The 27,950-nt window shown below is 56.8% G+C and overlaps 1 protein-coding gene across 4 annotated transcripts; it reads left to right on the top strand.

The window, feature by feature from the left end:
- Positions 1-27,950, top strand: MAEA (macrophage erythroblast attacher, E3 ubiquitin ligase). 4 transcript variants are annotated; one of them, XM_031439077.2, is made up of 10 exons: positions 1-127; positions 13,836-14,018; positions 15,788-15,991; positions 19,324-19,446; positions 20,164-20,277; positions 22,577-22,653; positions 23,632-23,740; positions 26,086-26,219; positions 26,613-26,808; positions 27,067-27,950. In XM_031439077.2, exons 1-10 carry the CDS (start codon positions 59-61, stop codon positions 27,160-27,162), a joined length of 1,305 nt encoding a protein of 434 aa, XP_031294937.1. In that variant the 5' UTR covers positions 1-58; the 3' UTR covers positions 27,163-27,950. The 4 variants fall into 4 exon arrangements, with proteins under 4 accessions (XP_031294937.1, XP_031294942.1, XP_064344982.1 ...); XM_031439082.2 differs by lacking the exon at positions 20,164-20,277; XM_064488912.1 differs by lacking the exons at positions 1-127; positions 13,836-14,018; positions 15,788-15,991 and adding an exon at positions 16,007-17,621.

Raw genomic sequence — 27,950 nt, 5'->3', positions numbered from 1 at the left:
CCCGGCGTGCCGCGCGCCGCGCTTCCCCTCCGCCCGCTAATGTTTTGGCCGATCCAAGATGGCGGTGCAGGAGTCGGCGGCTCAGCTTTCCATGACCCTGAAGGTGCAGGAGTACCCGACCCTCAAGGTGAGGGTAGTGGTGAGGCCAGGGGGCGCCCGCGCCGGGCCGGGGCCGCGGGCCGCGGGCGGCCCGAGGGGCAGGGACAGGCGGAGTCTGGGGCGTCGGGCGGAGGCCAGGGGGCTCGGGGCCGGGCTCCCCGCGGTCTGAGGGTCTGCGGGCTGGGCCCCCGAGTTCTGCGGTCTGGGGGCCGGGCTCCCCGGGTCCTGGGGACCTGCGGGCGGGCTCCCCTGGGCCTGGGGACCTGCGGGGCCGGGCGGGTGTGGCGTGAGGCCGTCCATGCCCCCGCCTGCCCTGCGAGGTCTTCGTGACAGCGCAGCCAGCGCGTCTTCCTGGCTCCCCGCTTTGCCCTCCGGAGAACCATTGTGGCCCCTTTGTCCTGTAAAGACCGTGAACTGCATCAGTGACGGTCCTGGCCGTAGGCAGGTTGGTGACTTTGGAGGCTGGGGTCTCCGGGGTGTGGGGTCGCGGGCGCCCAGCCAGAGTGCCCAGCGTGACTGGCGGTTGGTGTCCAGCTGTCCTCTCGGAAGCTTAATGTCAGAAGATGTTGATATATGGCTTCTAACCACTAATTGGGAACCTGAAAGGAGAGACCTCATGACCCAGTGGGAACACATTTGCGGGGCGTCACCAAACCTGAAATACAGCCCTTGCAACTCGGTTACCAGTTGCGTGACCTTGGATGGTTACTTAGGCAGGTCGCATTCCACTGAGAAGAAATTAGTGTTCTTGGGAAAAGGGGCTGTTCCTTGTTCCTTACCTAGTTAGGAGAGGACTGGGTGGTGATTGACTCTGCAGTGAAGCACCTGGGAAAAAATCCCTTAAAAGATCAGTTATAATGTTCCCAGGAGAACTGTGGCCCAGCTTCTGTGACTCCAGGTTCCTTTCCTGGGGAGCTGAGGGGCCTTTCTCTCCTCCTGAGGACACCAGCATTCCTGTCCACCTCAGTGGTAACAGGTGGTAGGTGCTGGATGGCCAGGTTGCCAGAAGCTCTGAGCTAGCCTGCCAGGGTAAGTCCTGCCCCTCTGTGTTCACGTCTTTGGAGACTCCAGGCAGGGGTCCCACCACTCTGAGATTGTTTACTCCTGGCAGACGTAGGTCATGAGAGCAGCTGTGTCAGCTCAGGGTGGGATGAGGGGCTCCCTGTTGCCTGGAACCCTGCTGGTTCTCCATGGACGGTAGCTGTCCCTGTGGTACTCAGGGCAGCCTGGAGGAAGGGAAGCACTGCTGGTCTGGACCAGACGCCTGTTTGCCGGGACCCAGGGCGGTTGGTCTTTATCTTCATATCCGTTAAGAGCCTGCAGCTCGGAGAGGCCGTGTGCTGCCTGAGGCCCCCAGCTGAAAGTCCTTCCTACCCCACCCCCTCCTCCAAAAAGGGAGGTGCGAGTGGGAACCGTTAACTGCTGACCTTCTGTCTCCCTTAGCCACTATCAGCCCCGCCATTTGACTGACAGACAGGAAGGTTAAAGATGAGAACAGCGGTGGTGAATGTGGGAAGCACCAGGCAGGAAGGAGTTCTCCCTCTGGTCCTCCTTTTCTTGTTTCATAATCAAGACTGTAATTTGAGCTGCAGAGTTGTTCGGTAGCCTTGATGAAAGTCGGCATTCAGATAATCGTAGAGGTACAGGGATATTAGAGTGTCATTTCAAGTGAGCCTGCCAGGTCAGAAAGAGTTTTACTTCTTTTTTAGGATGATTTTAAAATCAGAATGTTTGCAAGATACTTCCAACGTTTTCCCTCACAGATTATTCTGATCCCACATAATTCTCTGTTCTATTGACACGTGTGTCACTGCTGAGTTAACACTTTTTCAGGAGTAATTCCTAGTGGATAATGAGGAAGCTTCACTAGGAAGCCAGGGATTCGTGATTTAGAAGCATTTGTTAACATGGAATTAAACAGGTGAGGATGCACAGGCAGAGGTCAGGGAAGGAGGCAGTGAGGCCTGGGGGGCTGGGGTTCCGGAAGGCGCGTCGGGCTTCTCTAGTCCCAAGGCACATTCTCCCACGGGGTGATAGGAATGGATGTGTACCGGGCTCAGTCCTCACTGCTTTCCTGGCCAGCACATCCTCTTGAGACACGATGGGGACCCCACAGTTCAGAGGATCTCACAGGGTCCTTGTGGCCTTGGGGCTTGTGGGCGGCTCCTGGGCAGCCTGGCAAGCACTTCTGCCCTAGCTCCTGGCCAAGCGGCCAGAGAGTGGAGTGGCCCAAGCTGCTGCTACCAGCGTGCTGTGACCTGGCCCTCCTCACTGAGCCCCGCAGCATGGTGGTCGGTGTGCAGACGACACAGGCTTCTCTCTGCCTAGGGACGCTTAGGCCAGATGAGTCTTGTCGCGGGGGCTGCAGGATGTTTAGCAGCCCAGCCTCCACTTGCCAGATGCACATGCCTGCATAGCAGCTCCGACACTGCTGCTCGTCCCAGGGCAGGGGTAGGGGCGGGACGGCCCGGCAAGAGCGGCTGGTTGGGACCACGCATCCTGGAACTGGTTCCTGCAGCAGTGGGCATTCACAGGAGTGCGCCTTGTGCTCTGGCCCAGGTGCGCTCATCCTGGAGGTGGCCTGGTATGGTCGTAAGACCCTGCCTGTCAGGCCTCACAGAAGGAGGGGACCTCCAGGGCTAGACCCACCATCATGAACTGGAAGCCCTGCTTTAATGATGTTTTTAAGTTTTTTCTGGTGTTGAAAGCAATTTTTGTTTATTCTCCAAATTATTTTGTTAATTATCCCGTTAGTATTTTGGAGTTTTTGCTTCTGTATTTTTCCTTTAGATAGCTGAAGTAAAGCAATCTTTTAGAGATCCTTATTACCACCCAGACCAGGTGGGAGTCCGCACAGCCCAGGAAAAGGGGCCTGGCGCCTGTTGCTGGGATACCTGGCTCTGGACCCAGCTCCTCCCCTTGAGTCTCATCTGAGCCCACCTCAGTTCCGCACCCCCGCCGGGGGGGTCCCTGGCTCCACTCAGTGCCCCCTCCTAGCCAGCCTCTCCTCGCACAGGGCAGGCTGGGGCAAGGGCCTTGCTCCTGACTCGGTCTGGAGGTGGACTCTCCTGGGTCTTTGAATTCTACTGTAATATTTAAATTTTATGCTTTTAGGGGTGTGAGTGTAGCTCAGTGGTAGAGGGCTACACTTAGCACTAGCATGCAGGAGGTCCCAGGTTCAAGCCCCAGTCCCTCCGTTAAAATAAATAAATAACCTAATTATTCTCCCCAAAATAAATAAAAACAAACAATAAAAAAAATAAATTTTATGCTTTTAAATTGGTGACAGTCTCGTTGACCAAATACTGCCTTGCAATTTCAAATCCTGGCTTTGTACTTGTAGAAAGTTTGGGTGCCAATTATATGCTCAAAGATAAAACTTTCAGAGCAGTTTTCCAAATCTGATCTTAGCGGACTTGGGGTCACCTATTCTCATGTTTTGAGAAATGCTGGTAAGCATGAAGTGTTTGGACATTTGAGACAAGTATCTGGTTATGCCGGATCCTCAATGATGCCTGTAGGTCCTAACCTCTTTTCACTTTAGATTATTTGATTTACAAATGAGCTGGTCCCTCCCTCAGACACTGGTCCTTTCTGGTCCACAGACCTCGGAATCCTAGTTGCCTCCTTCCTCTCAAGCTCAAACCTTGTCAGGTCTTCAGGGTGCTGCCTGCCACGTGGCCTTGGCCCCCAGAACCCCGCAGACCTAGAGCTCCAGTGCAGGGCCCCTTTGTGAAGGCTCCTGACGCACACCACTGGCTGGATGTTGAGCACACGCTGACCTCCTCCTGCCATGCCTTCCCGATGGATGCAGGTTTACCTGAGCCGGAATTAGTCTGTCCCGGTTTTAAAGTATCATTGTCATTTTAAACAAACTTCAAATCTGGAAAGGAAAGGGCTTTCTAGTACCCAGCTCTCTAAGGGGTATGAGGTCCCTGAGCTGGGTGGCCAGGCTCGGTGGGGGTGAGGCATCGAACACCGGGGTGCAGAATTTTAGGTGAGGTTCCGGCCAGGGGGGTGGGGCCTTCTGGGTGGGGGCAGTGGCCTTAGCGGGCAGCTGGGGAAGGCGGATTTTGGGAAGAAGTTTCAGGAGCTGGGTTGGAGTCTTGGCGACCCTTACGCCGAGGGCACGCAGCCCACTGGAGAAACGTGGCTCCCGATGTCCCCAGAGCCTGACGAAGGGGATGTGATGGCCAGGCCACTGAGTGCCTGGGTTGCCACACAGGCTGACCATGAGTGGGGTCAGTGGGAATGAAGTGGTCGGAGGGCAGACCAGCAGGGGGAGGGGGAGGAGGAGCTTGGGCCCGGGGAGTGGGGTGTCCATGCCCCCAAACCAGCAGAGCGGTTCCTTTATTTTCACGTGTCGTTTCAGAACTGTTTGAAAACCAGTTATTTGCTGTTTTGGTCCGTGCTGACTGAGGGTTAGTAACTGAGCACTGCTGAAGGCGGCTGTGCGGAGAGTCCCCAGCTGTGCAGGTGGCCCAGCGTCGGCGGGGCACTGGGCCAGTAGGGGGTGGGGGTCGCCCTCCCCCTGCACACTCACCGTCCTGCCCGTCCCACCACGGGGCTGAGCTGCCCCTTCTCGGCTGTGGCTCCAGCATGTGGTTCCCCGCCCTCCCGCCTGTTTCCCTTCCCACTGGGTCCCTTGCGGCCTGCAGCCGGCTCTGACTGCCTTGCCTGGGCCAGACCCTTCCCTGGCCTCCTGGCCTCTCCAGCTGCCGCTCCGCTCCCTCTCTTGCCCCTCGCATTCCACCACATGAGTTTGTCAAGCTCGCCACCCATCTGATGTTGCCCAAGTGGCCAGTCCCCGGAGGCCACCCCTGCTCCTGTGCCTCGCCCCTCAGCCACCTCCGCAGCTCTCCCCGCCTCCTCCAGGCTGTGCGTCTTTCAGTCTTCGTATCTCCAGCTGGACCTCCCTGCCCCACACCTCTGTCGCGCCCAGCCAGCCCCTCAGGTGAAGACTGCCTCCTCCTGCCAGGAGCCCCCTCGAGGGGTGTCCTGACTCTGTCGTCCCACGACCTTCCTGCAGCCCCTCTTCGTCTGCTTTGGCTGCTGGGGCTCTGTCCCCACAGCACGTCTGTCCCTCTGCCGGCAGCGAGGGCATGGCGAGGGGCGGGGAGTGCCAGCTCTCTCTGCGGGGCCTCCCGGGAGTGCTGATGGCATTTACGCTCCAGCTCAGAGACCAGCCCTGGGGTGTCCGTGCTGGCTCGAGGGGCCTCACAGACACAGCCTGGCGTGGGCTCCTTGCTCCCTGGCCCTGGACAGTATCGGGCTTTGTGCTCCTGCACTCTGTCCTCACCCTTGTCTCTGGGGCTTCTATCCCAGCCTGCCGGTTCTCTGTCCGAAGCACCCTTGGAACCCCTGCTCCTCGGCAGGGGCTGGGCCTTGGTGGCTGCACTCCCGGCAGCTGGGAGAGCGCCTGGGCTGTGGGAGGCAAGGTTGGCTGTTGGCTGACTGAGTTCCTCCTCTGTCTGGTTGGGAAGTTTCTTGAGCATTTGCACCTCTCTTTGGCCCCTGAGTTGCATTCTGGATGGGGCGGCCTTCTGAGTTTCCTTTCTCACCCCCGGCGCCTACACCCTCCTCTTCCCCTCGAGAATCATCCTCCCCTCTTGTCATGACTGGGGAGGAGTGGTCTGCGCCCGCCTCTGTGTTCTTCCCATGAAGGCCTGCCCCAGCTATGACCTGAAGGTGTCTGTCCGTTACCTTCTAGGTGACAAGTGGACGTGCTTCAAGTCTAACCACGTTTTACCTTCTCTCCTGCTGCTGTCCTGGCCTAAACAGGTCCCCTGGGTTGTTGGGGTGGCCTCCTAGCAGGCCCCGACCTGCCATGCCCAGCACAGCAAGCCGGTCGCCAGGTGAGGCCTGTCTTCTGTCCTGATCACCCCTGTCTTACTCGGGGTGCAGTCCGAGGTTGTCAGGGTGGCCCTGCCTTCACCTCTGCCCCCGGGCCCTTAGGCACAGCTGCCCCTACTGCTGCGGGCCGTGCCAGCCTGCTGGGCCTCGGAGTCTGTGTGCTGTGTACTTTCTGCGGGGTCCTTTCCCCAGATGCTCGTCCAGCGTATCTCCTCACCGTCTCCAGCCTCGGCTCAGACAGCACCTTCCCAGAGAGACCGGCTTGTCTCACCTGGGAGTCCACGTCCCTCTTCTACTGTTTTCCTCTTTTATAGTTCCTGCATCTCACACTGTATTTTGCTTCTTTGTCTGTTTCTAACCACCGGGATTATAAGCTCAGTGGAGGGCAGAGAAGAAATAATTCTTCAATTAACAGACGGACTATTAAGTATTTTGGCAATTCCACCCAAAGAAGTCAGACTGGGAACAGAAGTAAATGTAACTATCACAATGGAGGAGACATGATATGTTTTATGTTCCCAGAAGCACGGGCAAAGCAGCCGGAAGACGATTGCCCCTGGTTAGACAGGCCAGCACAGTAACCAGGCATGGGAAAAGCAGACAAAACCGGTCTCTGTTCTGCAGCCCCGCAGCCAGCAGTAAAGCACTGAGGAGCTGCCCGGGGAGGTTAGACAGCAGGGTCCCCGTCGGTCACCCTGGGGGGCACCCAGCGTCTGCCACAGACGCACACACACCTTGTCACAGCGGACGGAGCCATAGGTGCCTGTGTGGTGGGCTCAGCCCTCTTGCTCTCAGGGAGGGAGCACCTGGGGAGTCTGGTCCAGACTGAGCTGCTGACGTGGCTACTTTGCTGCACAGCTGCTAGCTTTGTGTCTATATCGTATCTCTAAGGCGAAAGGGCGTGTTTTGCCGGTGATAGGTCTGCAGTCCGCACTGGTGCCCACGGTGTACTGTGTTTGGTGTGGGGAGGGCGCGGCCTGGCTCCCCATCCGGTGCCCCATGTGCAACGTGCGCCCTTCCCTGAGCCACCCGTTCCGAAAGGGACCAGCGGCACGAGAAGATTCCTGCCAGGAACAGCGGTCATAGAGGGCATCCCCACGTCCAGGGGAGCGAGCACCAAGGCGCCGACAGCGCTCTCCCGCCCCAGCTTTGTTGACGCTTTGTGGAGGGAGAAGTCCATCTCATCATGTTCCCCCAGAGGCTGGCCAGAACCGTGTCATCTTTCAGGAAGCTGCTTAAAGGGGACTTGGAAGCACACCTGTCCTCCGGGAGCCTCCCTCGGGGTGTGCTGTGCAGGAGACTCACCTGCAGAGGGATGGGGAGGGACTCTTGCCATTCAGGGCTCCGCCCAGTACTTTAGAAGGTGTTGTTAGCTTTGTGATAAACACTGGTGAAAGATAAAAGCTTTGTGCCGCCAGGGAAACCCTTCCTGTGCTGGTGAAAATGGCTGAGAACATAAATGACAAACTAAAATGCATTTCTTTGACAGCAGGTACTGTGAGAAAACACACAGCAAACATTGGAGAAGGTCTGCAGAAACAGGTCCTAAAGCAGACGACGCAGTGTGGGAGGGTTGCTGTCGAGCTGGGCAGAGGTACAGATGTTTCATGCAGGTCTCAGCTTAGGGGATTTGACAGATTTTCTTCAGATATGAGAACAGGAAGGAGTACTTTTTGTGAGTCACTGAAGGGGAAGGAGGTCTGGAGGACATGTAATTTAACGTCAGCTAATTAAATGGAGACGTCCTGTGATGTGAAAAGCAACAGATTACCAAGGAAAAATTAAGCAGATTTGTTCAGTACAAATTTAAGTCTTTGGTATAACCAGGTAAAATAAAACAAGAATTTAAAAGCAAATAACAAACCTTTAAAAAGTCCACCAAATATGACCCACAAAGAGCTGGTTCGAATTGGTGAGAAAGGTCCACAACCCTCTCCTTGTTGCGTGTTGGACAAGGGGTACAAACAGGAAACATGTAGAAGGAAAAATGCGTTGAGTTGACTCATATAAAATTGCTGTTTTGTAAAAACAATGATAGCTGAATAGTCTAACATGTAAAGAGAGTAAAAAACAATAGCACGGGGAGCTGTATTCAATATTGTATCATAACCGTTAATGAAAAAGAATGTGGAAATGAACACGCGTGACTGGGACAGTATGCTGTGCACCAGGAATTGACACCTGGTAGCTGACTGACTTCAGTTAAAAAAGAAATTGCCCTAAGAAAAGCCCAGGACCAGATGGCTTCACTGGGGAATTCTGTTAAAAAACGTTTAAAAAAAGATTAGCATTGATCCTTCACAAACAGCCAGAAAATCGAAGAGGAAGGAACATTTCCCAACTCATTCTGTGTCGTCAGTTTTACCCTGATACCAAAACCAGACAGGACACCACAGGAAGACTACAGACTAGTGTTCTGTTCAAATGGATGCGAGTGCTGAAACCCTCAGGAATGTGCCAGCACACTGTATCTGACAACGCGTAAGAAGGGTGACATGCCGCGGCTGAGTGGGGTTTACCCCAGGAATGCAAGGTTGGTTCAGCCTGGGGAAGCCCACGGGGCTGCACTGAGAAGGGCAGGAACCCTGCAGTCACCACCCTGGACATGATCTTCTGAATCCAGCATGCTTTCATGAGAGAAACACTCAACAGACCGGGACAGAAGAGAACTCAGCCTGACAAAGGGCAGCTCTGAGAAGAGCACGGCCGGCTGGCAGCACACGGGGTGGTGGACACGACCTCCCCTCCGCACAAGGAGCTGGACGCCCACTCTCAGCACCTGTGTTCGGCAGTGTCCTGGAGAGGCACTCAGGCAAGGAGAGTAAGTGGCAAGCTTTCAGACTGGAAGGGGAGGAGTAAACTCAGTTACTGGTGAGGCGATGTCGTATGTGGAGAAGTCTAAGAGACACACACATTCACCTATTAGAACTAGTAATCTGGTTCCACAAGGCTACTGGATACAAAATCAGTATATAAAAATAATTTGTATTTCTGCGCCCTAGAAATGAATAGTCTAAAAGGAAATGGAGAAAACTTTTATTTACAATAACACCAAAAATAGCAAAATACTTGGGAATAAGATTAAGATAGCAGTACTCCACAAATCGATCTACAGATTCAGCACAATCCAGATTGGAATCCCAGCTGGCTCTTTTGCAGAAATTCACAAGCCTGTTCTGAAATTCACATGGAAATGCGAAGTAGCCGAAACATGACCTGGCTCACCTCAGGCTGCTGTGACGAGAACGCAGGAGACCTCTGAGACCTCAGGCCTTCAGCAGCCAAGCGTTTGCCTCTTGCAGTCCTGGAGGCTGGACGTGCAGATCATGGTGCCGCAGGCTTGGTGCCTGGTTTGCAGATGTCTGCCTTCTTGCTGTGTCCTCACCTGGGAGGAGGGGGGTGGTCTTTTCCTCTTGCAGAGACTCATCCCATAATGGATGCGCCACACTTGTGACCTCCTCTAAAACTAATTACTAATACCACCGCATTGCGGGGGTGGGGGGGCACACGTTCAGTCTACAGCGATCTTGAAGAACAAAGCCGTAGGGCCCACGGTCCTGTTTTCGGAACTCATTCCTGGCTGTAGCCATCAAGGCTGTGGGACCTGGGGAAGAGTGAGATGATAGACCAGTGGGGTAGAGCTGAGAGGCGAGGTGCAGACCCACACACAGTCTTCTGCCAGAGTGCCAGGCCTTCACCTGGGGAGGAAAGTGTGCTTTCAGCGAGTGGTTCTGGGACAGCTGGTCGTCCACATGCAGAAGAATGAGGTTGGCCCCCACTTCACATCATACATACACAGATTAACTCAGAGGCCAGACTGTGAGAGCTAAAAACAAAGGCTTGAACCTTCAAGATTAGGTAGTGGTTTCTCAGGTACTGTGAATGAAAAATACTGCAAGCAATGTCAGTAAACAAAGAATGCTGAAACCATCAAGTTCTCAGTGGCTGCCCCCCCCCCCCCGAGTGAACCAGCCTGCAGCCCAGCCTCTGCAGCCACTTACAAGGTGCACTCTGAGGGGACTCGGTAAGAAAGGACAGGACACTGGCCCTAGATGGCTAGGTGCTTGTCAAAGGAATGAATTCAGTGAGCCCAAGTGTTTGCTACCTCCCATACACAGAACAGCGCTAGATTCTTTAACTTGAGATGTCTGGGTTTCTTCAGTTAACAAGTAATCTTTTAAGTTCTGACTACCTGGTCTTTGTTGTAAACCTATATATGCTAACTTCTCCCCTGCCTCTTCGGAGCAGTCCCTCAGAGCGATTTGAGAGGCTGTCCTCCCAGGCTGAGTCCTCAGGCTTGTCCACCGAATAAAACATAACTCTCAACTTTTAGGTTGTGCATTTATTCAGTTGACAATATAAACACAGAAAGCAAAATAAGATTGATACATTGGACTTCATTGAAGTGAAAGCTTGTGCTTCAGAGGAAACTGTTTAGACAGTGAAAAGACGAGTCGCAGGACAGACAAAGGATTTGCACATCACGTCTGATGAGGGTCTCATACCAGTGTGTGTAAAGGACCCCTGTAGTTCAACAGTGTAAAGGCATGCAGCCCAGTCCTGGGTGAGACAGGCTCCTCCAAAGAGGGGCGCGGCGCAGTGGCACGAGAGGCTGCACGTTGTTAGTGGGGCAGAGAAACCATGGTGAGGTGCCGCTGTGCACCCCGAGGGGGGCTGTGACCAGAGAGGTGGGCAGTAAAGGTGCTGATGAGGATGTGGAGAAGCTGAAGTCCTGCTTGCTGCTCAGGAATGTAACGTGGTCGGGAACGGCCTGGTCGTTCTCTGGAAAGGTCAGCCGTTACCGTGTGACCTGGCAGCTCCACTCTAGATACGCCTGGAAAAGAGATGAGGACATGTCCACACAAAACCTGTACAGGAGTCTTTATAGCCCCAGAGTGGACTGTCCAGCCCCTTATGGATGCATAGACGAACGCGCTGTTCATACAGCAAACACAGCGCAGAAGAGAGGAGCGATGTACGTGCTGGTTGTGGACAGAGCTTGGGAACATCGCATCAAGTACAAAGCCCAGCAAAGGCCATGGGACGTGTGATTCCACCCGGCGCAGAGTAGGAGACCCCTGCGGGCAGGCGGTAGATTGGTGGCTGGCGGCAGTAGGGGGACTTCGGTAGGCTAAGGGTTCTTTCTGGGGTGACGAGAATGCCGTGGAAGTAGGCAGCAGTGGCGGCTGAACGGCCTGGCGGCTGTACTGCAAACCACTACTTTGTGCACTTTAGTTAAAAGGGTGAATTTCACGGTGTCTGAATTATATCTCAATTAGAAACTGGTAAAGTAAAGGTGATGCTGTTTGCCTTAATTGTCTGTCTGCTTGACTGAAGAGCAAGAGTCTCAGTTCTGATAAACGTTGACTTACCGGTGTCTCTCTTGCAGTTACCGCATTCTGTGTCCCTGTGGAAAATCGGGGTCTATTTTAAGGATGTGTCGATTTTCTCCTGTTTCTGTCTAGAAGTTTTAACGTTTTAGCTTTTGTGTTCAGGTCTGTGCTGCAAGGGAGTCTGCGCAGGTTGTAGAAAGTACTGGTCGAGGCCTGTCGGTTTTGCACGTGGGTGTCCAGCCCTGGCTGTACAGAGACGGCCGTTCTGCCCAGGGCCACCCCACTTCCTGAGTCACCACCTGGACTGTGCACGGGCCCACCCCTGGGTCCCCACCCTCTGCTGGTCTCTGTGTGCCATCCCAGACCAGCAGTTTGGAACCAGGTACCCTTGCCCAAAGTCATTGGGAGTATTTGCTGTTGTGCTAAGAACGTGTAAAATTAACCATCTTGATCGTTTCTAAGTGTCCAGCAGCATTACCCGCACGCCTGGATCTGCAGAGCTCTGATCTCACACGACTGGGGCTGCACTGCTAGAGGCCGGGAGTCCCAGACCAGGGCTCCAGCCTCCCCGTCCTCGCCGCCGCCTGTCCCCGGGTGTGCGGCGCTCTCCCGTGGTTTGGATTCGCGTCTCCCCGAGGACTGGTGGTGCTGAGCACCTGTCCCCATGTGTGGGGGCCGCGTCTCTCTCGGGGACATGTCAGTTCAAGTCCTTTGCCCGTTTTTCAGTTGGTTCCTTGTCTTTCTGGCGTGGAGCTGGAGGAGCTCCCGCACGCGCTAGACACGAGGTCCTTGTCAGACAGGAGGCCTGCTAATCTTCCTCCCCTTTCTGGGTTGCCTTTTCACTCTGATGACTGCTCCCTGTGCTGCACAGGTATTTTTAAGTTTAATGTCTCGTTTGTTACCCTTTGTTTTTTGGTTGCCTGTGCTTTGGGGACTGTATTGTTGATGTTTGCCTCTTTTGAGAATTCTTCCAAAGCCTGTTAGATTTATGGTCCTGTTCTCCATGTGTATTCAGACTATGCCGTTTTTTTCTTTTCAAGGGATACATATGTTTTCTATTGGTCTGGCTCTTTCTTGGTTTCTTGTATCTCCTTGCTTTTACTGTTGTAGTCTCACTGAGGACTGTCTCAGTAATTTTCTCCTGGGGGGGGTTAGCTGCTAAGCTTGGAGCCTTGCATATCTGAGAGCATCTCATTTTGCCTCATTCTCAGTGATACTTTGGCTTGATTTAGAGTCCTTAGCATTTCTGAAATTCCATTCCTTCTTTTGGCAAAAGCCCTGTGGGAAGGAGCCCTTGGTGACAGAACAGCAGGGGACAGTTTGGGAAGAGCAGGAGAGGTGAGGCCAGGGCAGCCAGGGAGCTGGCTGGGGGCTCAGCATGTGCACACGGGCAAGGACGAAGATTCCAGGAGCTCCTGCAGGGGGAGGGCTGCTGCTCACATCCAGACCCTGAGCCACAGCCGAGCTCAGAGACTGCCCAGGCAGCAGAAAGTGGGACCTGGAAGCTCAGCCCTGCGGAGCCCGGGGCCCAGCTGACATGGGCCCTGAGGGCATGGGTGGGGTGTGGAGGAGTGGGGCCACGGGGGTGCCAGTCAGGACCACTTGGAGGTCAGGGTCGGGAGCGGCAGCCCGGGGGGTCCAGGGGGTCTTTGCAACTGTTAGAGCGAGGCTGGTGTGGCAGCACCCAGGGTGGCCTGCGGAGCGGTCTGAGCGGTGGTTTTGTTACCACACTGTAGCGGTGGGTGGGCCAGGTCCCCAGTTGGCTTCTTTCATCAAAAGAGAAGTGGTTAAATGTGATATAACCCTACAGTATTAGTTGCGGGGACTGGATCCTGATCATGGACTGATGGATAAAGCTTCAGAGTGGGTACCCCAGGCCCACAGCACTTGCTTTGGAATCCCCAGGCCCATGTGCCGAGTGCGGGGAGCCTGGTGCGTGTTCAGGCGTGTGTGTGGGCTCCCCGGGCAGAGCTGTGATGCTGGTGACGCTGGAGCATGGGGAAGGGGCCTTCAGGAGTGAGGGCAGGTCTCCAGAGGGCGGGGCGGTGACCGCGACGTTCAGTGCTGCCTCGTGGCTGCCTGTGTCCCATGCTCTGTAGAGAGTGGGCGGCTTTTATAACTGGGGGGAAGGGGCATCCGCTCACTAGGATTCTGTGTTGCTGGGATCCCCGTGAGCGTTGACACCCTGACTTTTTCTGACCGTGAGTCCTCGGCCGTGTCCCCTCCTCTGCTGCCCCAACGGGCTCCCCTCAGCGCTGTCGTGGGTTGTCACAGCCGGTGGGTTAGCACCCCTGTGTTTCTCTCCTTTTGGTCATTCCCGTAACTGTTGTCTGGGGTGAACTTGGGGATTCTGCCTCTAGGCTTGTGTCCCCATCCAGTAACCCAGATGGCCCTCTGCTCACATGAGCCTTTGGTGGGCTCTGGCAGGTTTCAGAAGCGATTTATTTGTAGGGAACTAGAAGCCAACGCCTCCTGCCTCGACAGGTGCCACAGAGGAGGCCCACGAGTCCGCCCGCCACCACGTGGACTTAGCCGTCCTGTCTCCTGCAGGTGCCCTATGAGACACTGAACAAGCGCTTTCGAGCTGCGCAGAAGAACATCGACCGTGAGACGAGCCACGTGACCATGGTGGTGGCCGAGCTGGAGAAGACCCTGAGCGGCTGTCCAGCCGTGGACTCTGTGGTCAGCCTCCTGGACGGAGTGGTGGAGAAGCTCAGCGTCCTCAAGAGGAAGGTTGGTGCCGCTCCGGCCCCCAGGTGGCCTGGCTCTCGGGTTCACCCTCATGCAGTTTGCTCTGTGGGGCTGGGGTGGTGGGGAGCGTCCCCTCCCCTGCTGGCTGGCTTCCCGTCCCAAGTTCCTGCCCCTGTCGGGCTGGTTGTCCCGACCCCAGTGTCCCAGGCCCAGGTGGGGAGGCCAGGGTGGGCAGCAGACTGATTTACTGTTTTGAGAATTTCACCTCAAAACAGCATCTTGTATCTTGTTTCTGGGAATAATAGATGTGCTGCTGAGAACAAGCAACACTGAGATAAGGTATTTTAAAACATTTCATTGAAAGTACCAAAGGGCTCAGGAGACAGGAATCAGTAGGGTTGGGGCGCAGGGGTCAGAGGGGCCAGGTGGCCAGGGACCACTGCTGCCTCCGGAGAGCCGGCCGCGCCAGACGCGCAGCCCCACCTCACCGGCCTGGGGTGCGGGGCCAGCAGTGGGGCACCAGATGGCCGACCTCTGTGGCATGACCCCTCAGGTGAGGGTGCCCAGGGTGGGCTTGCCCAACAAAGCCCTGCAGCCCTGCTCTGAGCTCCAGGTGAGCCAGGACCCCAGCTCCAGCCCGGTGTGGGTGGTCCTGGCAGGCGCTGCTCCAGGCTCCAGGCAGAGCAAACTCAGTTCTCTCGAGCAGAGGGCGCCTTGAGTCTGCATGTCAGATTGTTCAAGTCCAGTGACCAGCATGGCTGGAGAACTAGGCACTGGAGACACCGTGACTGAGACACAGCAGGGACGGCAGAAAGGGGCCTGCAGACCCCAGATGGTTGTCAAACACCATACTTTGTTTAAAGGTGAAAAGTCAGCTTCAGAATGTCTTCAGGGAAGAGGAAGTGTAAGTGATTTAGAATTGTACACAGAACCAAATAAAACTTTAAGAAATAAAAAATACAATGACAGATGAAAAACTCATGTTTGCTTTAACACATAACAATCAGACCAGGCTACAGAGAGGACAGGGAGCAGGACGGTGGGTCCAGGACGTCATGGAGGTCGCGGGCAGAGCCGGAGGTGAAAGGCAGTAGAGCCAGAGCAGAGACTGCCCTGCTGACCACAGTAAGGGGAGGGGGCCGCCAGGACGGATAGGGGAGTGACAGGAGGTTTTCAAACTGCAGAGTCCCCGGTTTTCACTTAGTAAAACTGAAGGAAACAGAGACAGAAAAATCTTAAAAGCAGGTAGAGGAACAGTCTTCTTCTAAAGGAGCAGCAAGTCTCCTGACAGCGGGCTTGATGGCATTGGAAGCCAATACATAGTGGAAGGTGCTGGAAGGAAACGGGCTGGCTAGGCTCCAGGCCTGCTGTCCAGTGCGTAGCCCCTGGCCGTGTGTGCCCTCTGACTCTGAGATGGAAGAAGATCGAGACCTCAGTGCCTGGTTGCACCCATCACATTGAGGGGGTTGGCGGTGGCCGCTGTGTGACAACATTGTGCAGAACGTTTCTGCGCAGCTGTGTTAACTTTGAGTAAAACTGACGCTAAGGAGAAGTATTGTAAAAGACAGAAAGTCACTTTATAATGACAAGTGGTTTAGTAAACCGGGAAGCTGGGACAAACATAACACCCTACATGCCTGGCAGCGTAGGTCCAGGGTGCACGAGGCGGAACGTGACGCCCCTGAGCAGAAGGCACAGGGCCTCCCGGGCCGCGGGTGCGCCTTCCCTCTGACATGCTCCAGGTGTCAGCGCTCTGGACGGGTTGGGGGGTCCCCACCTGCCCTGAGCGCCTCTCTGTCCGTGTGTCGCAGGCGGTGGAGTCAATCCAGGCGGAGGACGAGAGCGCCAAGCTGTGCAAGCGGCGGATCGAGCACCTCAAGGAGCACAGCAGCGACCAGCCGGCGGCCGCCAGCGTGTGGAAGAGGAAGCGCATGGACCGCATGATGGTGGAGCACCTGCTGCGCTGCGGCTACTACAACACAGCTGTGAAGCTGGCACGGCAGAGTGGCATCGAGGTGGGCCCGCGCCCGGCCCTTCCTGAGACCAGGCTCCACTTTCAGCACTCCGAAGGGGCCTCAGTGCCTGGACGCAGGGCTCTGGCGGTTGTGGCTGCAGTGCTGTCCGCGCTCTGATGCGCAGGAGCGTAGCCGGGCCCCTGCGCCCCGCTTTTCTGACAGCTGCACACCAGATGTGTCCCGAGACCGTTCCCATTGGCATGAGCTTTTTTCTGGGGCGGGCCTGTCTTCCCCCAGTGGGTTTGCAGTGGTCTGCAGGGTGTGGTTGTGGGTGCTCGCGATGCCCTGGCCCCGGCGGGAAGGCCACTGGTGGGATGAAGGTGTACCTGGGGCCACTCACGCCGTCGGCAGTGGTTCCCTGGGGCCCCTGGGGTAGCATTCACCAGGTGGGGGGCTGCAGGGTTCGGAGCTGCCCAGACAGAGTGCATGGCCACCCCTCTCTGCCTGTGTCCCACATTAACTGAAACCTCCGGTGCACTGCAGTGTCTTCATCATCTTCTTGTCCCATGTTGGTTCCTGGCAGGGTCCCACTCCAGTGTGCTTCTCTGATCTGGAGCTGTGGCCTCTGCCATATGCTCAGTTCCCACTGGGTCTACCCCCTCCTCAGCCTCATCTCAGTCACAGGGCTGCTGGCCTTCTTGGGCCCACCTGCCCCCACTGTGATCCCATCCCTTTGCATGGTGTAAATCCCACCTGTGTGTGCGTGACTCCCAACCCCAGCACAGGACCCCTGCCCTCAATGGGGCCACCAGTCTCAGCCTGGTGCCCAGCGGTCCTCTGTGCCTGTTCTCCAGTGGTCCTCTGTGCCTGTTCGAGCACCCCCTTCCTTCCTTCCCTGCCCAGCACGGCCAGCTTCTGCATGACCTGCATACTCTCTGACCCTCCTGCCCGTGTGTGGTGGACACTGGGTGCACAGACACTGCCCCCCAGCACCTGTGAGGGTGTGGCTACACACACCTTGAAGTAGCTGGTGAAACACAAGCTCCTGCTCTTCCGGGCCCCAAAACGTGAACTCTCGGGGAGAGAAGCACTCAGCGGACTAGATTTGTTGATAGTGATGTGTCTACAGAGGTGCAGAGGGACCAGAGCTGGCCGTCTCCAGAAGAAGGGCAGTGTGCACCTCACAGAGGAGATAATCCAGAAGGCGGTTTCCACGTGGAGCCCCAGCGTCACAGTGTGTGCAGAGGTGAAGGTCTGTTCTAGATGCAAACTCAGGAGGATGTCCCTGTGGCCTCAGGGTGGCGCAGGGTCCCCAGCAGGATGCCTGCCGTCACTAAGGAAGAGGCAGCAGCACCAGGGTTTGTTAACGTTAAGAACTTCTTTTCATGAAAAGAAACCGAGGAGAGCGCGTGCCCCAGCAGCCCAGATGGTCGCGGCACCTGTGTGGGGCCACTGCGCCCTCTGCCTTGGACGTCTTGCTGGCATCTCCCGGGAGGGGAGAGCTAGGCCCACCTCTGGTCGCTGTTTTAACGTCTTTACTGTCACTCCCACCCTCGAGGGTCCATGGACGTCAGAGGGCTGTCAGCAGGAAAGAGGAGGACCTGGCAAGACCGCATGGATGGAGGACACACAGGCTGCGAGGAGCTGGGGAAGAGACCGCCTCTTGGAATTTAGAGCAAAACTGAGAAAGGTGGAAAATAGGAGAGGAGAAAAAGTAGGGCGTCATCCCGGAGACCCACCTTTTCCAACAGGACGGGCTCTGGAAAAGAGGGGAGGAAACAGTGGCACAGGAAAGCTGCCAGACTCCACAGTGAGGGTCCTGAGCTGAGTCCCAATTGCAGTGGCCACGTGGCCGGAACTCCTCCTGGAAGCAGCAGCCACGCCGGGAGGGATGGGGAGCGGGGTGGTCTGGACATGGGGCTGTGGGAGCCATGAGGGTGTCGGTCACGTCCACTGCCTTCATGGGCCCCACGTGCTGTCCCTCCTGAGGCCACAAGGAGAGCCACCCTTTGTGGCCACCCTGAGCTGCCTGCTGTCAGGAGTGGCCCTGGGGGAGCTGGAGAGCTGGCAGCATCCGGTTCACACACCAGACAGTGGCACACCTCTTGCCCTCTGGTCACTTACTCTTCTGCCCTTGACCAGAGGTTGCTCAGTTCCACAGGAGCCGCTCCAAGAGCACCGGTGCTGGCCCACAGGCGCCGCTGCGTCGCCAAGTAGTAATAGTGCTTGATTTTTTTGTGTTTGTTAATTTTGCCTTAAGCACCTGGTTTTCACTGTGGAGATCAGCCAGCGTGTGCTTCTTGATGCGCATACCCTTACTGCTTCTTCCAAGGCAGAACTGGCGTCTGGCGTCTTCTGGGGCTTCTTGTGTTGGAAGGCATGCATCTTAGGCTGCATTCACCAGAGGGACCCTGCGTCCTTTCTGCAGCCACAGCTTCTCCAGGGAGCTTGATGTGGCCCTGGTGCTCGGACACAGAAGCTCTGTAGCAAGCTTCTGGCACTCTGTACGCCGACCTTGGCTGAGCGCGTGTGGGCCAGAAGGTCCGCGTGCCCTGTGGTTTGTGAGGCCTGAGCAGGGTGCCAGAGACAGGCGGAGCCGGCAGATGGCATGGAGAGTCCAGGGGCTCTTAGGGCTGAGTGTTCCACCCAGTCACTGAGGAGCTGATCTTTGCTGATGGTTTTTGCTCAAGTCTGTTCCAGATAGAAGAGAAATTAACCATTTGAAATTTCCTTTTTCTTCACGTGGGCCCCTCCTTTTGTGATATCCAAGCATTCATCATGCCATCCTGTGTGGCTGGGGAGGTCCTTCTTGCTGGCTGTGCCCTGACCTCCTGTGGGGAACCTCACACCTCTGGCACTACACAGAGCCCCCTGACTGCAGCAGGTGTGCACTTGAGTAGGTGGGTCACGGCTGCAGGTCCCTGGCCCTGCTGGCATTTTCCAGCTCCGCAGACCGCTGCCCTCCGTCTGCCCTCCCAGATTGCCAGGCCTCAGGGAAGGAGAGCAGGAAGCAGACCACCGAGGCAAGAAAGATACAGCCCCCATCCATCTACTGCCCTGTCTCAAAAACGTAAACTTTAAATCAGTCTTCAGAGCAAACACAGTGGAAATGAGGGTACGGACTGCTGGGGTCTGCACGACTGCCCTGTGAAGGGGTGATAAGCGGCAAGCCGTGCCCCTCGCTGCCTGAGGTTCTGACTGAGCTGGGGCTCTCACCCGGCGTGAGAGCAGGCATCCTGTGCGCTGTGCAGACCCGGCCCGTGGAGGGGCTGCCTGGTTGTGGGGATGCTCCTGTGAGATGAGACTGGGGGCGCTGGGTGCCTCCGGGGAGCCCAGGGCCTGGGTTGGGCGGGTCCAGAGTCCAGTTCTTTGAACCACTTCCTTCCCCGCAGGACTTAGTGAACATCGAGATGTTCCTGACGGCCAAAGAGGTGGAGGAGTCCCTGGAGAGGCGCGAGACCGCCACCTGCCTGGCCTGGTGCCACGACAACAAGTCCCGCCTGCGCAAGATGAAGGTGCGCAGGCTGCACCTGGGCGGGGCTCCCGGAGGGGCGGGGCTGCGCCTGGGCGGGGCTCCCTGGGGGCGGGGCTGCGCCTGGGCAGAACTTGTATAGGAGAAAGGGTGGCAGAGGAGGGCCACCTGTACCCCGCCAACGGTGCCTTCCCCTGTTGGTTCAGAGTTCTGTGGTTCTGGTTCACAGGGTGGGGTGCTTGAATTTGGTATGGGTTTGGAGTTTTGCTGATGGTGTTTGGGTTTTAAGTAAAATGCCTGAAAAGTGCACCCCTCTGCATTACGGTTTGGACAGATGTTCTGAGCACGTGGTTCTGAAGGAGCGAGGTGCCGACCACACGTGCGCTGCACAGGGCAGCTGCTGGGGTTGGAGCCAGTCTTCCTACCCACCTGCTCAGGCCTGACTCGGAAAGCCCCGAGTGCCCGCCCTCCGGGCTGCGGAGTTTTGGGCTGGGATAGTCTTTTCAGTTAACAGCCTCTCTTGAGACCTACAAGCAGCTTAAAAAATAGATACTTAAATGTAAATGCAGGATTTAAACCTGCTTACTGAAGGGCGTCATCGCCACAGGGCTTGCAGAAATGCTTGATTATGTTAACCTCCCCCTCCCCCTTAGAAAACCTTTGTTTTCTGTGTCCTGAACTGAGTGCCTCTAACCCCGCCCCGTTGAGCCTGTCGTGTGCACGTAGTCACCAGCCAAGGGTGACACTCTCTGCCACTCAGGGCCGCCAAAGCGAGCACGACGCGAAGACGGGACGGAAAAGTAGAGTGGCCAGTGGCTCCCTTAAAGAGAGTGAGGATCTTGGTATGGAAACCATAAAAGGAAGGCCAGAATTGGTATGTAACACACACCTGCTCTCCTGCTCCACCCCCACAGCTGTGCGCCCGTGGGGACAGGGTCAGGAGGAAAAGGGCCTCTGGTCGTTACACGTGGTTCTGCAGGCCCTGTTACCTCCCAGAGCACACTGCTGCTTGGCGAGGGTACGCCTGGTGGGCTGGGTTGCAGGTGGGGCCTCGCAGCTACAGGGTGGGCCGGTGGGGGCAGAACCCACAGATGGCGCATCCCATGGCCTTCCCACTTCACCTGAAGAACGTAAATAGCCATGTGACCTGAAGATGTCAGAACGTGCTCGTTACAAAATACCAACTGAACAGAGTCGGTACCAGGTCTCTCACAGTGTGTGTAGCGTGTGCACACATGGGCTCACACACTTGACTGCCCGTGCAGGCCAGGGAGGAGTGAGGGGGCCGGGAGGGGCCGTGCCAGACACCTGCGTCCCTCAGATCAGGGACGCGACCCTAGACGAGGAAAGAAAGTGTGAGGCCCAAGTTTCCCACACTTGGAAAGCACTTCCACAGAAGTGGGTGTGGTGAGCCTGGGGCTCTGGACACTTAATGGGTGTCAGCAAGCTGCCGAGTGTCTGCAGCTCAGACAGGGTCGGGCTGGCAGCGGCCCAGCCTCTCGCGAGCGCATGTGGCGTGGTGTACATTCAGTACTTGCGTGCTCGTCTAAACACTTGGTGCGTTGCTGGCCTCTCCGCGGACTGCCTGAAGGTTAACCTGTGAGCGCAAAGAGCTGCCGCAAGTAACAGAACGTATTCCCAAGTGTCGGTTGTGCAAAGCTGTCACCTGGGGTGTACCCGGGACACTCCCTGCTGGTCCCCGCCCTTGGCCTTGCTGGTCTTGCTCTGTGGGGGCTGCATCCTCTTCACTGGTTTGTGCCACACGCACCCCGCTCCACCTGGTCAAGGTTGAGAGTCAGGATAGACTGCTGCCCGGGGCTCGGTCTCCCCACGCAGAGGGCAGGGAGACCCGCCTTCCCCGAGCACCTGCGGTGTGGATGCGAGGGCTCCCGGTGAGGGGCTCTCTGTACCTTTGCAGCCTCTGACGCCCTGGGCAGCACAGCCTGTCTGTCAGGTCAGCCTGTGCTCCACCCTCCGGTCCCTGAAGTGGGGGCTTCATGGGTGCTCTCCCCAGGTCTGGCCAGGGCGCTTCCTGAAAATGCAGTGGACATGCTGGAGGCTTGGGTGGGGAATCTGCGTGGTTGGCAAACACAGGTTGAGGTGTTCACCATCCTGTGACCTGGGTGTGGTGGAAGTGGAAGCGACCTCGAGTGGAGACCTTGAGGTTTGCCTCTTGTTCTGCCTCCACATAGTCTGCTTCTGGTTGGAAACACTGAGTATTTTCTGAAACCACGTTGGAGATATTATAGTCTAAATTACTATTTCTGTAAAATAATAGGGTTCTTATTCTTAGGTCACAGAAGTTAATTTTGCCCTCTTGCCCTTACCCCGGCTGCAGGAGTTTTAGCCCAAATTCGCTAAGATTCAGAGTTAGTTTGGGCTTCTACACAAGCGACCCCACTGGTGGTGCCCTGTTAGCACCCCTCAGAGGCTCCTGTGGCACTTTGGGACAGTCGCCCCCCAAGACACAGCTGGCCCATGGCTTCCTTGCAACCTGCCAGGTGCACCCCCACACCTCTCGCACCCTCGGCAAGTCCTGGGGCTTCTGCTGGTATCTGACCAGCGTTCATCTCCTCTGCCATCTCTGCTTGGGACATTCTCTGCTGGGGTCTGTACGGCCCCCACCCCAACCTGAGGGTCCTCGCCCAGGGCTCCCTGCTAGAGACCTGGGTTCTCCACCCCTCTCCCGACTCCCCCCTCTGGCGCAGCCCTGGCAGGGTGGCCTGCGCCCTGTGTGATTCCAAGGCCTGCCAGGTGCCAGGCAAGGCTGGTGGTGGAGGCAGGTAGGGCAGTCAGGACGCAGATGTGGACACGCGCTTACCTGCTCTGTCTCCGTCAAGGAGTGGAAAGCCTTTCTTCCCGCGATTACCCACTTCACTTGGGAAGTTGTATCCCCTGCCCTCCCCCAGCCGCCACCCCCAAGGGCCGCGCTTAGGGCCTTTGACCTCGGGTTGCCTGACTGCTCTCACCACACTTCACCAAGGCCATGCTGGGAGGGGCTGCGCCTGCTGACCATCAGAACTGCAGAAGAGCTGGCTGCAGATTGAAATTAGGATTTTGGCCGCAGACCTGCCTCCCCAGTGGCTCTGAGCTTCCTGGCAATGTGTGCAGCATCAAGCCGGGATACAGCTCTGCAGAAACATGTCTGAGCCACTGTCTTATCTTCTCCTTAGAGCTGCCTGGAGTTTAGCCTAAGGATCCAGGAGTTCATTGAACTCATCCGGCAGAACAAGAGGCTGGACGCTGTGAGGTACGGCTTCTCCCTGACGTCCCCTCCAGTCTGGGTTCTGGGCAGGCAGCACGGGGCCCTGCTGGTGACTAGCAGCCAGCTCCTCTCCCTGTCCCTGGGGTGTGGGTAGGCCCGTGGCTCGGGAGGCCCCTGACATGGCCGGACCTCTGTCAGGTCCAGTGCCGTCAAGGTAGGGCTGTTTCCATGTGGTTTCTGCGGGGCCTGGCAGCCCGAGCAGAAGGATGGGGACTCTGTCACTTGCTCCTGGCCAGTCTCGCTGGGGGCGCAGTGTCCCTGGGCAGCACTGTCAGGGTCTCCCGCTCGGCCCGCCCTTGAATGCAGACACCCTCACTGCAGCTCCGCTGAGCTCTCTGCTGGGTTCAGCCTTGCACTGTGAGCCAGAGGAGCGCTGCGAATGCAGCTCCTCGCAGGAGTCAGCCAGGCAGACTTGCAGGATGTCTGTCATTTCGGGAACCCTGCGGCCCAGCACCCAGCGCCCTTCCTGACAGCATGGGGCCGGGTTGGGGGCTCCAAGCACAGGGGACAAGGTGTTTATGGGTGGGCCAAGAGCAGGTTTTCCCTCAGGACAGAGGGACCCTCTGTGAAGGTGGCACAGGGTCCCTGCACCCTCCTGGCTTCCACTTGCACACTGGGGCTGAGAGGGCCTGGAGTCTGATTAGTGGACCCCAGCGAGGCTGTTCTGGGGGTGGGGGTGGAGGCAGTTCCAGGTGCCATTAGTGTCATTGAGTCTGGGCTTGTGTGACCTGAGGTCCCCTGGGAGAGCTCCGGCAGGTGTGGATTCTGCACTTGGTGCATCGTGCCCCATCCTGTCCCCTTGTGGTGGGGTGCTTGGGTCACAACACTGTGTGTCTGGGTTGGGGCAGTGCTATGGGGAGCTGAGCACTTGGCAGACCCAGTCCTGGCATGTGGCTCTTGCTTGAGCTCAGCTTCTTAAAGATGGACTTGCAGCCTTCAGTGGGCCAAACTGTCATTTTCCAGACATGCAAGAAAGCACTTCAGTCAGGCCGAAGGGAGCCAGCTGGACGAGGTCCGCCAGGTGATGGGCATGCTGGCCTTCCCGCCGGACACGCATATCTCTCCCTACAAGGTAAGTGCACCCGGGGCCCCGGGGCTGGGGCCCCTGCCACGCTCAGCATGATGGGCACACTACGTAGGCCTTCCCCATTTTGCTCCCGTTCCGCTGGTGAGGACTCTGGATCGGGACAGTGCCTGACATCTCAGCCTAAAAGGCACCAAGCTTCAGTCCCAAGGGGTTCAACACTTCCTTCACCTCCCGCCCGTCCGTGCCTGGAGCTCTGTGGGCAGGACTGGACAGGCCCTGTCCTTCCCAACCTCACTTGTTTCTGCCAGGGTCTGTCCTCCCCTGCACCAGGCACATCTGCCCTCAGTCCCTCCCCTGGATGGCTCTCCTTGACCATGAGGGTCTGTGTGGGATCTGGGTGGGGACAGAGCCCCCACAGCTGTGGTCCTGCTGAAAGCAGGTGATGGCCCCCTTTTAAAACACCCGGGGGCAGCCCTGATGATCTGTGACTGTGTTTGGGGTTGCCTTGAAAAATAGCACACATTCTCAGCCTGGCCCTGTCCTGTAAAATCTAAGTAGTCTGAAGACCCCCCTTCTTTCTTTCCCATCTTCCTCCCATTCTGTCTAAACTGGGGTTTCTGGAGGGTTGCCCATTACGTCTGGGGCAGCACCTGCTGCCAGTATCCTGATCAGAGTGGCCTCTCCTCAACAGCCTCTCTCGGTGTTTGCAGTGGGGACAATTTTCCCATCCTGAGGTGGTGGTTGCTTTCAATGAACAGTTCCTTCTGTCTTTGGGTCATTTCTGTCTTCTCGATTTTTCTTATAAACACTCAAGAAAAGCCACGCTTCACCTTCATCCAGATGCCCAGCCTCATCACCCCTGTCCCACCTTCCATGAGCACAGTTCAGCCAGGCCCCGTGCCCCTCAGTTCCCAGTGACCCGTGGCATGTCTGTCCGCAGCCTTGTCAGCATGGACTTTGCGGTCTGTGTTTCTGCTGCCATCCTGTCCGCAGCTCCTGAGGGTGCTCTCTGCCCCTCCTCTCCTGAGCCCTCACCATCCGTGGTCTGTTCCTTCCAGCATCACCTCTGAACTCGCAGCACTGCCATGCCCCAGCTCCAGAGCCAGCTCCACTTGCTTAGGTATTTGCTAATGGCAGCTCCCAGCTTCTGGTACCAGTTCTCTGTCTCAGTTCACTCTGGCTGCCGTAACAAAACACCACAGTCTGGGGGCTTACAAGCAGCAGGAATCGATTTCTCACAGCTCTGGAGGCTGGAGGTCTGAGGTCAGGTTGCCAGCGTGGTCCAGTGAGGCCAAATCACACAGATTGCTCTCTGTGTCCTCAGTGGTGAGAGGGTAGGGGGCCCTCTGGGGTCTCTTCTTATAAGGGCACTAACCCAGTTCATGAGGCTCCACCCTTATGACCTCATCACCTCCCAGAGGCCGGCCCCCTCCGCCCGGTACCGTCTCCTCCACGTTAGCGTTTCAGCTTGTGAATCTGGCAGGAACACACAGGCTCAGACCACAGTGCCCGTCTCACTCAGACAGCTCAGTCCTGTTAAGGGAGCAAAAGTGTCACTCAGGGCAGGAAGGCGCAGGTGCGTCCTGCTGGATCACAGCAGGAACTGGACAGCACATTGTTTGGAGAGGGCTCAACCAAAGGCTGAGCAGGGTTCTCCGGAGCTGGCACTTGGGGTGTGGGCCTCTGGTTATGGGCTTCATTCTTTAGGGACTTTGATAAAAGAAATCTGAAAAGCATTTCTTGGGTGAGGGCATAGCTCAGTGGTGGAGTATGTGCCTGGTGTGCACAAGGTCCTGGGTTCTCAATTCCCAGTACCTACATTAAAAATTTTAAAAATTAAATATGGAAAGCACTTACTTAAACTTTGGGGTTGTGTGACGTGTACCCTGTGCTTGGACTCTGAGGAGCTCCCCCAGAACGTCTGATTGTGCTCTTGTTCATGTGCCTGCCCTCCCTCCCCACCCCGTTTTTGTCTAAACCTCGGTGGTTGGGGGGCAGACGTGAACCAGAGGTAACCGTCTGTCTTGTGGTTCTTGAGCCTGAAGTGGCGTTGCTGTTTCCCATTTCAATAAGTTATTTCCTGGGATAAGACGTTTCCTTTCAAGCCTTAATGCTCTTAATAGGAGTCCCCTGAGCTTGCTGTGCTGAGCTGTCCTTCCAGGCCCCTGAGGCCTTGTCTTGCCAGGAGGCCACAGGCCCACGTGCTCCAGAGCATCCTGCCGCCTCAGGAACGGCAGTGTCCCAGAAGGTCACTGCAGCAGGGGGCTTGTCCGAGCAGTGAAGTCAAAGCTGCCCTGCAGCTGCACATGTGTGGGTCAGTGGGGCTCGTCTGCGTGGAGAACGTGTTGTGTTGGTGTGCTGTCCTCACCCGTCTGTCCTGTCTCCTCCAGGACCTGCTGGACCCTGCCCGGTGGCGAATGCTCATCCAGCAGTTCCGCTATGACAACTACCGGCTGCACCAGCTGGGGAACAACTCCGTGTTCACCCTCACCCTGCAGGCCGGCCTCTCGGCGATAAAGACACCGTATCCTTCGTGCTGGGCGTGGCACCCCGGTGCCCCTTCTTAATGCGCGGCTCCTGTCCGTGATCCCGCACCTTCCCGACCTTCGTCCTCTTCCTTGACAGCAGGCTCTGCCCACTCTCTACCCGACTTCAGACCCATATCTTAATTGCGTTGCGTCCCACGGTGTTGAGACGGGGGTGGGGGGTGGGGTGCCCCGTGAAATCCGCCCGGACGGGTCACCCCCGCGTCCTGCCCACACGGCCAGTTGCACATAGCTTGCTGGTCGGATGGGAACGAGCCATTCGGAGTGGCGTCCCGCGTGGTCCCAGGTGACCCTAGAACCTGATGCCAGCCCGCTGTCGTGTCGTGTGGTGTGGTGTCACGTGCGCCCCGCGCTCCTTAACCCACGCGCAGGCAGTGCTACAAAGAGGACGGCAGCTCGCGGAGCCCCGACTGCCCGGTGTGCAGTCGCTCCCTGAACAAGCTGGCGCAGCCGCTGCCCATGGCCCACTGCGCCAACTCGCGCCTGGTCTGCAAGATCTCGGGAGACGTCATGAACGAGAACAACCCACCCATGATGCTGCCCAACGGCTACGTCTACGGCTACAATGTGAGGGCGGGGGTGGGACCCAGGGGGAGGGGCCTGCAGAGGGTGGAGCTGCGGTTGGGGGCGGAGCGGCGCAGAGCCAGGCAGATCCCGGAACTGTCTTTTGAAAGCCGGGCTGGGTTAGTGAGAACCTCAGGGTTTCTTAGAGCTGGTACCAGCAGCAGGTAACTGCGGAGGAGATTTGTCTCAGTGGGGTTTCTCATGGACACGTTGATTTAAACCGCATGGACCGGAGTTCACATGCCTGGCCTTCCTTTGCAGTCCCTGCTCTCCATCCGGCAGGATGATAAGGTCGTCTGCCCGAGAACCAAAGAGGTCTTCCACTTCTCCCAGGCCGAGAAGGTGTACATCATGTAGGCGGCGGCGCGTCGCCCGGCAGCCGCAGGCCCTCCTGCCTGCGTCTCTGTTTCTTGCGACCAAAGATCAGTGAGCAACGACACACACTCTCGGGAAAAGAGGGAGGAAGATTTAACGAGCTCTGGCTTGATTTTGTAACAAGTCAGCTGTCTGACACTTCTGAAGCGTGCTTTCACCTTTCAGAGAAACTTTTCTTTAAAGACTGACTCAGCAGAGGGGCACTAGGACATTTCAGATAGGACTCTGTTACCTCCCGTGCGCCCACACTTCCCTCCCTCTTGCTGATGATGAACCTAGGGGAACAGGCTGGTCCTCGGCTGTGGCCCCAAAGCCGTGGCAGCCACGCCAGACTGACCTGTGGCGACTCAGTGCCACGAAGGGCCCCGTCACTTCTCTGTAGAGCTGCTGCCAAACGCCAGCCCGTGGCCTGGGCGGGGCTGGCTTCCAGGTGGCCGTCTGCCCTTGGCCGCGGCTGTGGGGCTGTTAGGATGCATAGGTCCAGTATCACGTCACTCCTGCCGCCTTACCTCCGCCTGAGAATGTATCACGTGGAAATCCACTGGACCCAGTGTCTGCAGAGGCCTTGCTGATGGTTCCATAACTTTAGCTCTAAATTCTCTTCATTACAGAAACAATAGTGCAGTTGAAATAACCACCGACGACTTTTCAAATCAGATGAACCATTGTAGTTTATACAAGCCCGTGCGTAGAGGTTTGTACTCAGCGCTTATTTTTGCATGTTGATGTTGATTAGCTAATAAACGATAAACGTAAGACAGGCCGATAAA

This window comes from Camelus dromedarius, chromosome 1, assembly GCF_036321535.1.
Source record: "Camelus dromedarius isolate mCamDro1 chromosome 1, mCamDro1.pat, whole genome shotgun sequence".
Classification (NCBI taxonomy): Eukaryota; Metazoa; Chordata; class Mammalia; order Artiodactyla; family Camelidae; genus Camelus; species Camelus dromedarius.
This window is presented reverse-complemented; position numbering and strand designations above follow the sequence as displayed.